This window comes from Lontra canadensis, unplaced genomic scaffold, assembly GCF_010015895.1.
Source record: "Lontra canadensis isolate GAN:19392208 unplaced genomic scaffold, GSC_riverotter_1.0 scaffold19, whole genome shotgun sequence".
Taxonomy (NCBI): domain Eukaryota; kingdom Metazoa; phylum Chordata; class Mammalia; order Carnivora; family Mustelidae; genus Lontra; species Lontra canadensis.
The window spans coordinates 23,627,904-23,645,036 of NW_022631013.1; the positions used below are offsets into that span (position 1 = coordinate 23,627,904).

At 42.2% G+C, this 17,133-nt stretch overlaps 1 protein-coding gene across 6 annotated transcripts in view; it reads right to left on the minus strand.

Moving 5' to 3' along the window:
- The window catches only part of TMEM245 (transmembrane protein 245), a 96,601-nt gene that overhangs the window by 63,857 nt on the left and 15,611 nt on the right, over window positions 1-17,133 (minus strand). For all 6 annotated transcript variants that reach the window (XR_004383047.1, XM_032860805.1, XM_032860808.1 and 3 more), the window contains exons 4-6: window positions 5,187-5,303; window positions 3,510-3,728; window positions 271-440 (exon numbers count right to left, since the gene is read on the minus strand). Coding sequence is in view for 5 of the 6 variants with exons in the window: in XM_032860805.1 (XP_032716696.1) it covers window positions 271-440; window positions 3,510-3,728; window positions 5,187-5,303 (506 nt within the window). In the remaining variant the exon portion in view is untranslated. The remainder of the gene's footprint in view (window positions 1-270; window positions 441-3,509; window positions 3,729-5,186; window positions 5,304-17,133) is intronic.

Below are 17,133 nucleotides of genomic sequence, written 5' to 3' on the forward strand. Positions count from 1 at the left end.
CCCCTTTAGATTTCAATGAGGGAGTTGAGCACGTGTTCCGTAACATCCTTTTCTACCATTTTTAAGAGAGAAAACTACTTACACAATACTGATTTAAACTAAGTCTATCCTATCCTTATAGAAGCCATAGTTCTAAACTTTAAATATCATCACAGATACAGACATTAAATGTGTTATTGACGATCATAGTATGAACACCAAATACCATGACATGGAATATATGTATATATAAACTCCATTAAAAGAGCCCAAGTGCTTATAATATAATACCTTGCTATCAACTTTTAACAAGAATTTTCCAAGCCCAACAACTGGCCACGGGGCGAGAGCCTCTTGCCGCTCCTTGAGAAAGTGCTCCACAGCCTGCCACCACACGAGGCAGCGTTTCTCCAGGAAGTCCACAACTCCAAAGTGAATAATGAGCTTTTTGAGGATCCAGACTAGAAGGAAGGAAAACATATAAAACCAAAACATAGATTACAAAGTCAGAACTTGAAAGGGTCCTTTAATTTCATGTGACCTTTCTAAAACAGCAAAGCTAATATTAAAAAAAAAATCAATTAAGGGGGCGCCTGGGAGGCTCAGTCGGTTAAGCATCTTGCTTCAGCTCAGGTCTTGATCTTGGGGTCCTGGGATCAAGCCCCTGCATTGGGTTCCCTGCTTAGCAGGGAGTCTGCTTTTCCCTCTCACTCTCCCTCTTGTGTTCTCTCTCTCAAATAAATAAATATTTTTTAAAAATCCATTTTTAAAAAAAAGGCAAGGGGAAAGATGAAAAGTTCATGGTATTCCAGACTGCCAGAATTAGGACAAATAACTTTCCACACAGCCCCACCTGCCCATATACTGCCTCCGCTGTCAACTCCGGAATCCCCGCAGGAGCCAGGGATTATTTCACGGCGTGTATAAATGTGAGACACTCTGATCATGAAGATATCAGGGACTACAATCCTGACCCCTCACACCTTACCCTTCCGGGCTGAAGAATCCTAACCCCTGACGTGTCCCAATTTCCCTGGCTATTATAGATGCTATTGCCAAATGTTATTCTTCTCCTTGGATGTTTAACAACGTTAGTGCCCAGAAAAGTATCAGGAATTCCATCTGTATCATGATTTTATACCTCTGGTATTCCTATTTCTCTACTTGATGCTGCCCTGTACGTATGAACCTGCTAGCAGGCTTCAGTAGAGAAGCAGAGTAGAGACAAGCAGGGTTGTTACAAATGGTCCCTGAGGCTACGCAGGGTATAGCTTCTGCAGAGACCACTCACGGAGAACATGATGTACCCTCTGCACTGGGTAGCAAGGTCGTCCTGCAAGCAGGGGGTGAGCTTCTTATTAAAAGCTAACTAAGAAGGTAGTGGGGCCAGAAGGAAGTGCTACTTAACTGTGGGGGTGCCTTGAAGTCTGGACTCTGGAAAACTGATCCCAACTACTATAATTTACCAAATTCCAGGAATTTCTGTGTCCTTAGCCCTGGCCATGCAATCTAAGGGTTCACAGTTTACTCTTTTGAACCATGACTTCAGTGTTACATACCAGTTCAACAATTCCAACATTAACTTTTCTAAATTTCTGGGGAGGTCCCAGGAAAGCTCTTATGGTCTCTAGAACAACCCCAGGGAAATTACAGGCTGTAGAAAATTTTCTCAGGGTCACCTGTTCAAAGCCTGCTCTCCCAAAGCCATGTCAAATTGTTATGATGGCCTAAAGGTTAAGAAATGACTAGGATGAATATTAACTCCTGCTAACAATTTTTTTTTAATTTAAAGATTTTTATTTATTTATTCAACAGACAGAGATCACAAGTAGGCAGAGAGAGACGAAGGCAGAGGCTTAACCCACTGAGCCACCCAGGTGTCCCAACTCCTGCTAACAAATTTTAAAGAGAAGGGGGTTCCAATAGTACCTGACACAATTTGGCAGCATAAAATAAATCATTTGGCAAAACCAAAAACATATGGAACAATCCAGAAAGAGCAATTTAAACTATTTCACTAAGCATTTCTATGAATTCCTTAACAGAAAGCATGCCCTGATATATACTCTGGTATATACTTCATTACAATTGTATCTTGCTCCAACTGCCAAAGAGAAGTTCTGTTTGAGGATGCAAGAAGCAGATACAAACTTCGACCTCATATTCTACGCTCCCTAACGACAGGCACTATACAGTTCTGGACCTAACAAATCTATTTAAAAAAAAATTTTTTTTTACAAAGGTTAACTATTTCATTAACTGTCCAAGTTAATAAGAATAATAAGTTTTTTAAAATTAAGGATCTAGAAGGTAAATGGTCCAATCAATTAAGATTTTTGAGCAAGCTTTCGGGGGCGCCTGGGTGGCTCAATGGGTTAAAGCCTCTGCCTTCGGCTCAGGTCATGATCCCAGGGTCCTAGGATCGAGCCCACATCGGGCTTCTCTGCTCAATGGGGAGCCTGCTTCTCCCTCTCTCTCTCTGCCTGCCTCTCTGCCTACTTGTGATCTGTCTGTCAGATAAATAAATAAAATCTTTAAAAAAAAAAAAAAGATTTTTAAGCAGGCTTCCATAAAGGAACTTATCTTTATTTTTTTATATTTATTTACTTGACAGAGATAGCGCACAAGCAGGGGAAGTGCAAGCAGAGGGAGAGGTTGAAATAGACTCCTTGCTGAGCAGAGAGCACAACATGGGACTCGATCCCAGAACCCTGGGATCATGACCTGAGTCGAAGGCAGACATTTAACAGACTGAGCCACCCAGGCACCCCAAAGGAAATTATGTTTAAATCAACAATGAAAAGCTTTGATAAAGAAGAAAGGACTGGGGCACCTGGGTGGCTTGGTGAGTTAAGCCTCTGCCTTTGGCTTGGGTCATGATCTCAGGGTTCTGGGATCAAGCCCCACCCGCATCAGGCTCTCTGCTCAGCGGGGAGCCTGCTTCCCCCTCTCTCTCTGCCTGCCTCTCTGCCTACTTGTGGTCTCTGTCTGTCAAATAAATAAATAAAATCTTTAAAAAAAAGAAAAAAAAGGACTATTCAAATTTAGGAGGTATCTGGATGGCAGGTCTGGAGCATCACCTGAGGACTTAATAAACTTGGCAAAGGGGGGCACCCAGCTGGCTCAAGTCCTGACCTCAGGGTCCTGGGATGAAGCCCCACATCAGGCTCCCTGCTCAGCGGGGAATCTGCTTCTCCCTGTCCCTCCCCTCTGCTCCTGCTCACACGCATGTGTGCTCTCTCTCAAATAAATAACTAAAATCTTTTTTAAAAAGTACATAAATAAATAAATTTGGCAAAGGTTCTGACTACAGTAAGAGGTTAAGCCCAAACAATCAGGAAAGTAGGACATAAAAAACTTCTAAATTCACCTGAATTACTTACTTTTCCAGTCTTAGAAGACAGCTTTAAATATACAATTTAAATATACATTGCTTTACCTTAGAAGAGAGTAATATTACCTCCAATATTAAAATCCAAACTCGAAAGAAAAAGAAGTCTTCCAAGACCAGACCGTAAGGGGCCAATTACCTGCAATCGGCACCGGCAGCAGCTGCACGATCCACAGGTTCAGCCAGAGCTGGACTCCGATAATGGCCCACACCAGGGACACGAAGTAGATGTCGCTGGTTTTCTTCTTCCTGACAAACGTTCCCATTTCAGGCCTCTGTCTGCCCAGAGTGGGTGAAGGGGTGGAAGGTGAAGGAGAGGAGGATAATGCTGGAGGGGGCTCTCCTCCGTCCGTGGTTTCTGAAAGGGGGTTGGGGGATCACCACCGTATTAGCCCACGTGAGTCAGGAGTCCTACGGAGCAATTTGCTAGGCTGCTCTACTGTGAGCCTTCAAAATGGACTCTGATGGTATGATCACAAACAGAGACAAAGGTCTGGATGTATGTCTGCAGAGGCACTGAAAAATGTATGGAGAATTACACTACTGACTGTATTTAAATCTGGGGAAATAAAGTTTGTCGGGGGGTAGGGTTGAGTATGGTGATTTTTTTTTTACTTTTTACCATATACATTTCACACCGTTCAAAGTTTTATGACAAATGAACAAAAAACTATGACAAAATAGCTGAGAATTATAATTAGCCCATGAAAACTCCTCAAACTGTATAAAGCAACCAATATTAAGATACAGAATTCCTAGATCTAAAAACATCTCCTCTTTTAATATGATTATATATATATATATATATATATATGATAAAGCCATGATAAAACACGGCTTTTCAATGTCATTGCACCTAAAATGGAGCCAACTGCTCTTTAAAAAAAAAAAAAAACCTTATTTGAAAACTTCATGTTGGTAGGTGTGGCAGATTCTTAGAAGAATAATCATCCCCTCTTCATTCTGAAAACATGACTCAACGTGAAATAAAAACGTGTTTTCCTACCACCCTAAATGACTTTTTCTTAGCTGATCCCTCCTTTCAAGTCTTTTCTCAAGTAAGTTCTTTAGGAAGAGCTCACTAAAAATATTCCTTAACTGCAAATCCCCTGGAACTAAGAGACTGCTTGGCACAGAGATGGCCATTCCGTTCTTGAACTCTGTGTGAGTACAGTGTGACTTTAAAGCTGATGTAAATCTGCCAGCTGGATCTTGTAGAAGCATGGTATCCAGAACAACCAAACAGGCCCATTTTAGGGCAAACAGTTAATATACTAACAGCATGAGGCATGCAAAGCAAACTTTGAGAAGAAAAGCAAGAAATGCCAGAGAAATGGAGGACTGTAAGAGAGAAAAGGAAGACCGAAAGAAAAAGTTGGGTCAACAACAAAAGCAATGTAAAGAGTCAGAGCAAAACAGAGCAGTGGAGAAGAACTAACAGCTATAGAAGTAGAAAACAAGGAAAGGATGAAGTGGAAAAAAATATGGAAAAGGTATACGGGGCACCAAGATAAAGAAAATAAAAAAGGAAAGTGAGAATAACAGAAGAAAAATGAGAAAAGCACTTTTTTTTTAAAAGGGAAAAGATAAAGATTTGAGGTAAGAAACATAAAAAGGTAAATAATTAAAAGCATGAAAAAAGTGATTATGGGAGAACAAAGATGAGAGGAGGAAAAGTGTAAAAATAGAAATCAGAGGAAACTGAAGGACCAGTAAATCACACTCTGTGATGCACATGTCCTTAAGTTTATCCTTTATAAAGTGTATTTCATTTTCCCAAATGATGCTGAAAATATTCCTTCAAAGGGTCAGTCACCTGCAGGCTGGGCGGAGGGCAGGTCGTCAGGGCTGGATTCGTACCCTGTAATGGAGATGGCCAAGGTCGCTAGAGTAGAAGCTGCCATGGAAATAACCTGCCCTGGTAACTCTGCTCCTGGAAAACAAGCAAATATTCTTACAACTTTTTAAAGCAAAGTGGAAAACAACTTTTGCAAACTGAAACACAGTCCCAAGATTTCAAAAGCAATGAAACAGAACAGTTTTTAAGTGATCCAGGGACAGGGGTTCCTCACCAAGGGAGAATGCTTAAGAATCAACAGGGAGGTCTGCTAAAAATCTGGTCCCTGGACACTGCATGTCAGTCTCCCTTAGGAACTCACACTGGTGCATGCAGCTGAGGGTGGACACCTAAATGTGGAGTCCTCCTTTTTTACTTTTTAACTTCACAAGTTAATGTGAACACACGTCTCTGTTGAAACACATTGCCACACCAAGTCTGGGAGCGTCCCGAATGCAGACTGTCTTACTCTCCTTTGTGTTACTAGCTCTCAGTACCGTATGGAACAGCTAACACTCGGTGCCCTCGATAAGAACATTCCATGAATAAATAGGCAAACATATGGGTACTATGCAAAACCATAAAGCTCAATAAAGTAATTATTCAGCACAAGCAAAATCCACCACTGAGAGTCTAAAATATATTACTCTGTTTCATGCTATATGTCCCCATGTTAAGTTCCTAAAAGGTAGTACACCAAGCTTAATCATTTGCACTAAACTCAAAAAAAACATTTACTGGGGCGCCTGGGTGGCTTAGCCATTAAATGCCTGCCTTCAGCTCAGGTCATGATCCCAGGTCCTAGAATCAAGCCCCCCCATCAGGCTCCCTGCTCAGTGGGGAGCCTGCTTCTCCCTCTCCCTCCAGTGCTCCTCCTGCTTGTGCCCCCTTGCTTTCTCTATCAAATAAATAAATAAAATCCTTAAAAAAAACATTTACTGACCAGTGAGGTCTGTCTGTAATGGTCTAATCTGCTATAGCAGACAACACAGACTAGCACACACAATACCAGGTTCTAGCACGCTTTCCTCCTCCAAGAGACTGGAAAGTAGACTATATTCCTTAAACTCCGTTGCAGCTAAGGCAGTTTCTACACACCAGTCCAAGACATAGAAGACCATAGTGGGACTCCCAGTAATTTGGACACTCGGGTGTCAAACAGTCATGGAGATACATGGTATTTCTGCAGGAAGTTACTTAGCAGAAGTTCTAGAAGTTCTGCTGTCGGATCTCTACTTTGTGGCAGCTGTGGCATCTCTGCTCAAATAGTCCTTTGGTGTCATGGAGTACTTTTCCCAGTTGCACTGCTTCTGCCTGTGTCAGACCCAAGCTTAATTGTCTGGTCTTCCCAAAAAGTCTATATGCTAACCAATATCTCTGTCTACGCAGACTAGCTAGTGTGGGTTCTACTGTCCACAACTAAGAACATGAACACTCATAGAGACGGGACCTCGCTCTTGGTGGGCCGGTATGCAATGCAACAACACAGAATGCTGCCGGCGAACACAGCCTTGACCGCTCAGAAAGCCAATGAATTTAGCTCCAATGAATTCCAGCTGCTCAGCAAATCCAAGGCTGGCCATCTCCCAGAGACAAGCAGGCCGGGTCCTGAAACGGCTCACCAGTAGACTGAACCATCAGGATCAAGGGCATTTATCTTGCTCAACCATATCCTATTCTTCCTCTAATAAATGCCTCACAGAGGTTTATTTTTAGGCAATCCAAGAGAATGTCAAACTCACGATCTGGGAAGAGAAGAGCTGGGACCTATTCTTCTGGCCTAAGTATGAAAGGTGTTTCTTTCACGCCAATAAGGGAAGAGGATGAGAGGAAAAGACATTGCCTCTCATGTCTCACATGTTCTCATTACTCACTGTATTGAATGCTAGGGATAAAGACATAGACCCTGCCCCCATGGAGTCTAGTGGAAGAGATGGATACGAATTAAAGAACCACAGGGGAAAAAAAATTCTTACCCTACTTAGGGAATAATTTGTTAATTCACCTTTAAAAAGGGGCGGGGGGCACCTGGCTGGCTCACTTGATAGAGCATGTGTGCTACTCTTGGTCTCAGGGTTGTAAGTTTGAGCCCCACACTGGGTACACAGGTTACTTAAAAATAAAAACTAAAAAAACAAAAAACAAAAAACCACACAAATGTGAATGTATACCAACTATGATGACTGCTGTAAAGGAAACATACTAGCTATTTTATGAACTCCTAACACAAAAAAATCTGACTTAGTCTGAAGAATCAGGAATAACTTCTCTTTAAGAAATGAAAAAGAAGCTGAGAATCAGACAACGAAAAGAAATAAAAGGCAACCAAATTGGCAAAGAAGAAGTCAACTCTTCGCAGATGACATGATTCTCTATGTAGAAAACCCAAAAGACTCCACCAAAAAACTGCTAGAACTGATAAAGGAATTCAGCAAAGTCGCAGGATATAAAATCAATGCACAGAAGTTAGTCGCATTTCTATACACTAACAATGAGGCAAAAGAAAGAGAATTCAAGGAACTGATCCCATTTACAATTGCACCAAAAACCATTAGATACTTAGGAATACACCTAACCAAAGATGAAAAGGATCTGTACTCTGTATAGAACACTCATGAAAGAAACTGAGGAAGACAGAAGAATGGAAAAATATTCCATGCCCATGGATTGGAAGAACAAATACTGTTAAAATGTCTATGCTACCCAGAGCAATCTACACATTCAATGCAATCCCTATCAAAATACCATAAACTTTTTTCACAGAGCTAGAATGAATAATCCTAAAATTTGTATGGAACTGGAAAAGACCCTGGATAGCCAAAGAAATGTTGAAAAAGAAAACCAAAGCTGGTGGCATCACAATTCCAGACTTCAAGCTATGTTACAAAGCTGTAATCATCAAGACAGTATTGTACTGGCAAAAAACAGACACAGAGATCAACAGAACAGAATATAGAACCCAGAAATGCACCCTCACCTCTGTGGTCAACTGATCTTTGACAAAGCAAGAAAGAATCATCAACAGAAAAAAGACAGTCTCTTCAACAAATGGTGTGGGAAAACTGGACAGCCACATGCAGAAGAATGAAAATGGACCATTCTCTTGTACCATATGCAAAAATATACTCAAAATGGATGAAAGACCTCAATGTGAGATAGGAATTCAACAAAATCCTAGAGGAGAACATGAGCAGCAACCTCTTTAACATCCGCTGTAGCAACTTCTTACTAAATTCATCTCCAGAAGCTAGGGAAACAAAAGCAAAAATGAACTATTGGGACTTGACATCAAGGTAAAAAGCTTTTGCACAGCAAAGGAAATAGTCCACAAGACTAAAAGGCAACCTATGGAATGGGAGAAGATATTTGCAAATGTCTTATCAGATAAAGGGCTAGTATCCAAAATCTATGAAGAACTTACACCCCAAAGAAAATAATCCAGTCAAGAAATGGGCAGAAGACATGGACATTTCTCCAAAGAAGACATTAAAATGGCCAACAGACACATGAAAAAATGCTCCATATCACTCGGCATCAGAAAAATATAAATCAAAACCACAAAACCACCTGTCAGAATGGCTAAAATTAACAACTCAGGAAACAACAGATATTGGAGAGGATGCAGAGAAACGGGAACCCTCCTACAGTGTTGGTGGGAATGCAAACTGATGCAGTCACTCTGGAAGACATTACGGAGGTTCCTCAAAAGTTAAAAATAAAACTGCTCTATGAAGCAGCAACTGCACTATTAGGTATTTACCCAAAGGATACAAACATAGTGATACAAAGGGGCACGTGCACCCCAAATGTTTACAACAGCAATGTCCACAATAGCCAAACTATGAAAGAACCTAGATGTCCATCGACAGATGAATGGATAAAGAAGAGGTGGTACACACACACACACACACACACACACACACAGCCATCAAAAAGAATGAAATCTTACCATTTGCAATGACATGGATAGAACTAGAGGGTATTATGCTAAGCAAAATGAGTCAGAGAAAGACAAATATATGATTTCACTCATATATGGAATTTAAGAAACAAAAGAGATGAACATAGGGGGAAAGGGAAGGAAAAATAAGATGAAAACAGCGAGGGAGACAAACCATAAGAGACTCCTCACTATAGGAAACACATTGAGGGTTGCTGGAGGGAGATGGGTGGGTGGGGAGGTATATGGGTAATGGGCATTAAGGAGAGCACTCGATGGAATGAGCATTGGATGTTAGATTCAACTGATGAATCACTAAATTCTATCACTGAAACTATAATACCCTATGTTAATTAAATTGAATTTAAGTTAAAATAAAATAAAATGCCAAAAAGAGAAAAGAAAATGAAGTTGATATACCAAGGATGAAAAGGCATTCATCAAAAGAATGTAAAGAATAACATTTGGGGCAGCAGGAAGTGAGTAGGAAGGCTGTTAAGTGAAGACACTAGCATGATAAAGATAGTGTAAGAAGGTCAGTGTGTCTGGAACACAGCTAGCAGGAATCTGGTATCGAATAAACCAGGCTGGACATAGAGAGCCAGATGATGCAAGTCACAGAAGACCATGGTAAGTACCTCGGGCTTTATTCTAAAGGAGAAGGGAAGGAGTGAAGAATTTTAAACAGGATAGTATTTCTACTGAAACGTCACTGAGATAATTGTAGCTTTATGTGCAACTGTAAGAAACGACACAGAAAGATCCTGTCTACGCTTTTCGCAGTTTCCCCCAGTGTTCCCCTGCAACACTGAGGCACAGTTTGGTGCTCGGGATTATCAGCATGGACACAAGATACAAGACAGGCTCAGCACGGCAAGGATCTCTATATGTTGCCCTTCAGAAGCACACCCAGCCTCCCGGTTTGCAAATAAATGAACAGTTTTGAGATATATAAAGATCATGCTTGTTGTCTGGTCAAGAGCAGATTGGAGGGGACCAAGAATGGGTACAGGGAGAGAAGTGACAGCAATACTACAGGCAAGACAAGATGATGGCACGGTCTGCAGCAGCTAGCAGGGGAGATGTCAGAAAAGTGGCTGCATTTATGCAGCACCTGGGTGGCTCAGTGGATTAAGGCTTCTGCCTTCAGCTCAGGTTCTCGTCCCAGGGTCCTGGGATGGAGCCTCGCATGGGGCTCTCTGCTCAGTGGGGAGCCTGCTTTCCCCTTTGTCTCTCTCTGCCTGCCTCTCTGCCTACTTGTGATCTCTCTCTGTCAAATAAATAAATAAAAATCTTAAAAGAAAAAAAAAAAAGTGGCTGCATTTAAGAGGCAGGGAGTAGTCAAAGTGGACCAGACCTGATGATGAACCCATAAATGAAATGAAAGATGAAGGGTCAAAGGTAAGCCCCAAGTTTCCAGATTAAGGTTGTAAAGATAACCACGAGGGAATAACATGACAACAATGACAGAGGGGAAACAGAGGAAGATTTGGACAGATTAACGTGCTTCTTTAGACTTCCTGACAGAATTTTCAAAAACAAACTGATTACACCAGAGACAAGACAGCACTTGGCTTTCTGCGCACCCGAGAGAGGTTTCTCGGGCTCCACTAGAGAGCAGAGGATGGAAATGCCTGATGACTGATGACCTGGGACAGCAGAGCAGAAGCAGAAAAAGACTTCCAGTCAGAATTCAAACGAAGTGTCCTCCCTGATGTAAGATTAAAGACTAGTCGAGGGTCCTAAATTACTAAACCCACCTCTTCACAAGCAATTTAATCAAGTAGTGACTCATCTTTGAGAGATTCTAAAAAATGAGTCCCTTGTATTAAGTTGCTCTGCAGTAACGACGTTACAGCTCCTCAACAATGGATTTTCAGTTTGGCTGCAGTCTGACATACTTCTCAACTCCCACTAAGTCCTATTTCACCAAACAGGTGACTAGGCTACATGCTGACATAAGAGCCTGAGACCCAAGTCCCAAGCTCAGTTTGATATTTAGATTATTAGTTATGAGTCAGTAAGTGAGAAGCTAATGTAAAAACAGGCATAGCATATTTGAGGAGCACAGAAGATGGAAACCTAATCCATGCTTGGGAGGTCAGGGAGGGGCCTCCAAGGGCCTGACAAGAATGGTAAAAGATATCACCCTTATAACCCATCTCAATATGTTATCCAGATTTTAAAAAGACACAGGAAGTCAATCTTGGAGGGGATTTGAGAGGCTGGTGTCTCAGAGGTAGGTGGAGAAAAGATTTTCCAAAAGACTAATAAAAAAGCAGATGTAGCAGAATGTCCTTTTCAAAGGACCCTAAGAAGCCCAATAAGGCCAGGACAAAGGCTGCAATGAGAAGAGGGAAGAGATGCAAGGACGCAGAGGGAGATCGGAGCATCTCATATTTACTAGGCCCCCAGGCAGTACCACTTGTGCAACCTAGTGGCTGCGAGCACAGGTGAGGAAACGAGACTGTCCAGGTTCAAATCCCAGGTCTATTCCTTACTAGCTTGATGACCATAGGTAAGTCACTCAAAATCCTCATGTATGAAATGGGGCTTATATAAATTCCTATTTCATGTGACAGTTAAGTGAAACAATACATATGAAGTAATCAGAACAATGCCTGGTGTGAAAGGCTTGCTCAAAAAATGTTAGCTATTGCAAAACTATTGGGTTTGGTAGTATTGTAAGGGCCTACTTAGCCAGAGGGAGCCATTTTGTGTTTATGCAGTGAACTTAGATGACCCTGACCCTCCCAGAGGAACTTACTTGCAAAGCCCAGATATAAGGGTGGGTCAGGCGAGCTGGAGACATCCAATCAGTGGGGCGCGCATATATCTACTAGGGTAAATTGAAATTCAATTGGCCACCCGTGTGTGACCTAGCATGACTGTGCAGTTTTCTCTGTGTATTGCAATCTCATTGACCACCTGTGTATAGCCAGGCTCAACCACCTTTATAAAAGTTAGCCTGTGAGGCTGGGAGGGGTCGCCTCTTTGTAAGAGACGGCCCTGACTGGTCAGTTTGATTCTCGATGCTTGGCGCGAAATAAAGCTTTGCTTGACCTTCGCTTTGTATCAGTCTCGTTCCTTTGATCACGGACCCAACAGTATAAACTATGAGATAAGCCACTAGTACTCCTACAGTATTTGTCGTGCCTATCATCCCCTTTCTACTTCATTTTACAGCCATTTTCCTAGATCTTAGGCCTTTAGCACATATTTCAAGATCTCCCCACAGAGTTATGTGAAATATCTTGCATCCAGTAGGCACTGACAGACTTGAGGAAAAGTTAAGACCAATTAATTAAACCTTCACAATTATCACTTAAAGACTCTCCAATTTGCTGATGTCACTAAAATAATGCAGTCTGTATTCCATGAATCATAGCTAAATCAATGAAAACTACACAATATCATCCTCGCTGATGCACAAGTAATTAGACAAATTTTTAGAGTGCCTGAAACTTCGCGAAGGCATGAAGAGTAGCACACGGGGGAAATGCAGAGTGTCTGAAGATTATGGATGTAAGATTTGACAACTGTTCTCATTCATCAAACTGGCACTTCAATCATTTCTGCCTTAGTGATATCCTCCCGCACTTCAAAAACCCCAAGGGTTCTGGCAGAAACAATGAATAAACACACAAGAACGCCAGGACAGAGAACCTAGGCAAAGCCACGGTACTAGAAAAGAAGCTCCAGCTAAAAATAGACACACAGACAAGGGCACATAATCTTGGGACCTAAGAACCATAAACAAAAAAAGGAAGAGCATCCAAGGTTTCAAGTATCCATCTACCCAGGGCAGGGCCAGGGTCAGGCGGAGGCCCAAATAACAGCGATCTACACAAGGCCAAACAAGCAGGCCACTAACATTAGCAGCCCAGCACTAGGGGACAGAAACACATGGTCTGGCACGTAAGACACTGATCACATGTTCACACAGTATCTGTTAATAGGGCCAGCGCAACAACGGGCACAATAACGTTTCTAATACGAGGATGATATATTTCGAGAACAGTGTAAATGAGGAGATACTCGATCTCCTTACTGCTTATTCACAGTGATAGTGGCAGATGCCAGAAATACATCCAAGGATACTTACTGGAAGGGGCTCTACCACATACCAAGTAAAATCTCCCCAGCATGCAAAGCTCCCTTTGAAGAAGGCTTCTGTTTCCATCACTAATGTGGAAAATATACCTCCTCAAGGGCTTCTAGTATCACTTCGCTCCACTACGGTCAGTAGCAAGGGCTTGGATATGGACCAGTAGCAGTTTCTCTAGGTCTATTTAACTGACCATGTCAGATGGGGCAGTAACAGATGAGCAGTAAGAAACTCAGTTTGTTTCTTCTCTTCTTCCAGTTTGGACTCAACTGGACCAAACGTGTTCACTCATGTTACATGTTACCCCAAATGATTAAGGCAACTACTGAGCCTTCCCTGCCAAGGTATCTCTGACCATTTATAAACAAGCCCCGGCATCTGGAGGAACGGACCCAGCTGTACTTGCCCATACTTGTCAGACTGGGTGACCACGTAGTACAAGTACATATGGTGCTTGTTTGCCTAGCTTTTGAAAAGGCACTTCTAAGTGTAAATTTACTCAGAGTAAATGGTGAGTCTCCGTTTCTTCATCTGTAAAATAAGTACCAATCCCACGGGATTATTAAGAAAATTATGTAAGATAACATGTTTAAAGAGCCCAGCGGGGCCTCACTTATGGTGCAATTATTAACAATGAGAGTGTTCTCTCCTCACAAGCCAAAGGCATACCCTGAAGTTGGACTCCAGGTTTCTACCAATTGAGAAATGATCCAGGAGGCAGAGCAGCTAGTTCCTGAACTTGTGGTAGGCTAACCGGAACCACAGGTAAGACTGAGGAGCTCATCACTGACTATAAGTGAGTACAAGAGAGATCAGCAGTCACTCCCTTTTCAGAATGACTGACACTTGTTCAAAGAGCCTGGTGAACAGGAAGAACACCAGGCTTAGGGTCAAGGACCCTCAGTTTTAAATATTAGTTCCAGGGGAGCCTGGGTGGCTCAGTCGTTAAGCGTCTGCCTTCGGCTCAGGTCATGATCCTGGGGTCCTGGAATCGAGCCCCGTATTGGGCTCCCTACTCAGTGGGAGGCCTGCTCCTCCCTCTCCCTGCCCCCCGGCCCGTGTTCCCTCTCTCACTGTCTCTCTCTGTCAAGTAAGTAAAAATTTTTTTTTTAAAGATTTTATTTATTCGTCAGAGAGAGAGGGAGAGAGAGCAAGCACAGACAGACAGAATGGCAGGCAGAGGCAGAGGGAGAAGCAGGCTCCCCGCCGAGCAAGGAGCCCGATGTGGGACTCGATCCCAGGACGCCGGGATCATGACCTGAGCCGAAGGCAGCTGCTTAACCAACTGAGCCACCCAGGCGTCCCTTGTAAGTAAAATTTTTAAATCAATTAATCAATCTTAGTTCTACCAGTTGCCTGTGTGAGCAAGTTACCTAAACTCTAAATTAAATGCCTTCATCACCAAAATGGACATATCCACTTTCAAAAGTTTTTTGGTGGGGGGAAGGTTGGGGGGTATTTATGGATTAAAAAGTACATTTTGAAACACAATAGGCACTTAACAGTGCTTCCTTCCATTATCTTGGAGTTCCAGAAAATGCCAAGGAAGAGTTCCCAAGGTCTATGAGAAAACCATAGAGTAAGGCCCCTGGGTTCAGAAGGAATCACTGAAACTAACTCCACAATGATCCATAAGAGTTTCCCAGATCTAGGAACTAAACAACCTTGATGCTTTGATCCAAAGCGCTAATCCTGTGAATCCAGTGGGATTCAGGACCTAAAATGGGACAGTAGAAATGATAAGGAAATAATAAGTGCACACATTGCCACGGCATGCATTAAAGCCTTCCTGTGCCTAAGTACACTATCATGACATCTACGGGACAGAACTGAATATAATACAAGTGGAAGGTTGTCCTGATATTGACTAGATGGTTTGGGTCCTGATGCCTAAAAGAAACAAGGTTCTAGAGGCAAGAAGACTCAGAAATTTAGGGGAACAAAAAGTTTAAAAGGCTTATTTTATGATGAAGATTACCTAGACTAGAAATCTGTAAAAGGACTCTAGATCAAGAATAATCGGGGCAGCTGGATGACTCAGTCATTAAGCCTCTGCCTTCGGCTCAGGTCATGGTCTCAGGGTCCTGGGATCGAGCCCTGGATTGGTCTCCCTGCTCGGTGGGGAGCCTGCTTCTCCTTCTCCCACTCCCCCTGCTTGTGTTCCCTCTCTCGCAGTCTCTCTCTCTCTATCAAATCAATCAATCAATCAATCAATCAATCTTCTAAAAAAAAAAAAGAATAATCTATTCTGGGAGCACCTGGGTGGCTCAGTCAGTTCAGAGCCCAAGACTTGGTTTTGGCTCCGGGGACGATCTCAAGGTTTCGGGATCTGGCCCCAGGTCGGGCTCCAAAGCTCAGTGAGGAGTCTGCTTGAGAGTCTCTCTCCCTCTCCCTCTGCCCCTCCCTGCACTCACTCTTTCTCTCTCGCTAATAAATAAATCTTTAAAAAAATATTCTGAAATAGACTGGAATGAGAGTAAACAAAACAAAACAAAACCAACATTTCCAAATCTGTTCTCAACATGTGTTCTGTGTCCCTGTGATTTCCTTCCCTGTAGTAGTCTAAAATACAAATACCAGAAATCTGGCTGGCATGCCAGCACAATACTATGCCGGGTTTATCACTGAAAATAATAATCAAACATGAAAAATAATAATGGTAGGAATCAAACATGGCCTTTTTTCTCCCACAGCTCAAAACTTGGTCTTAGAATCCCGCTGCACAGCTCCCTAAGGTGCCATCACCAGCTGACTAGAATTTTTTTTTAAAGACTTATTTGAGAGAGAGAGAGAAAGAGAAAACAAGCAAGGCAGGGAGGGGCAAAGGGAAAGGGTGAGAAAAACTATCAGACTCTGCGCTCAGCAAAAAGTCAACATAGGATTCAATCTCACAACCATGAGATCATGACCTGAGCCAAACCAAGAGTCAGAGGCTTAACCGACTGTGCCATCCAGGAGCCCCATAGCAGACTAGAATTTACACCCAAGAAATCCATTCTAACCTACACCATTCATATACTTATAGCAACATACTAACTTAGTCCTGGACAAAAGTAGTCAAGATGAGAACACTGTCCTTAAGAAATTAAACACCAAACTACCATAAGATCCAGCAATTCCACTTCGGTGTATTTATACAAAGAAAACAAAAACAGTAACTGGAAAAGACTTATATGGCCCCATGTACATTATAGTATTACTTAACAATCGCCACGATATGGAGACAACCTAAGTGTCCATCAATGGATGAATGGATAAAGAAAATGTGATATATGTACACAATGGAATAAGAAGAAGAAGAAATCTTGCCATTTGTAACAATATGGATGAACCTTCAGGGCATTATGCTAAGTGAAATAACTCAGAGAAAGACAAATACCATATGCTCTCACTTGTATGTGGAAACTTACATACACACACACACACAAATGCACACCAAGCTCACAGATATAGAAAACAGATTGGTGACTGCCAGAGCTGGGGGTAAGAGACAGAAAAAAATGGATGAAGGGGATTAAAAAGTACAAACTCATTACAAAATAAGTCATAGAGATGTCACGTACAGCATGGTGTCTAGAGCAAGCAAATAATACTGTACTGCATATTTGAGAGTTATCAAGAGAGTAGATCTTAAAAGTCCTCATCGCAAGAAAAAAAAATACTTTTTTGTAACTACATAAGGTGACGGATGTTAACTAGATTTCTTACAATCACTTTTCAATGTGCTGTTCAAACATCAAATCCTTGTTGTAGGGGCACCTGGGTGGCTCAGTGGGTTAAAGCCTCTGCCTTCGGCTCAGGTCATGATCCCAGGGTCCTGGGATTGAGCCCCACATCGGGCTCTCTGCTCAGCAGGGAGCATGCTTCCCTCTCTCTCT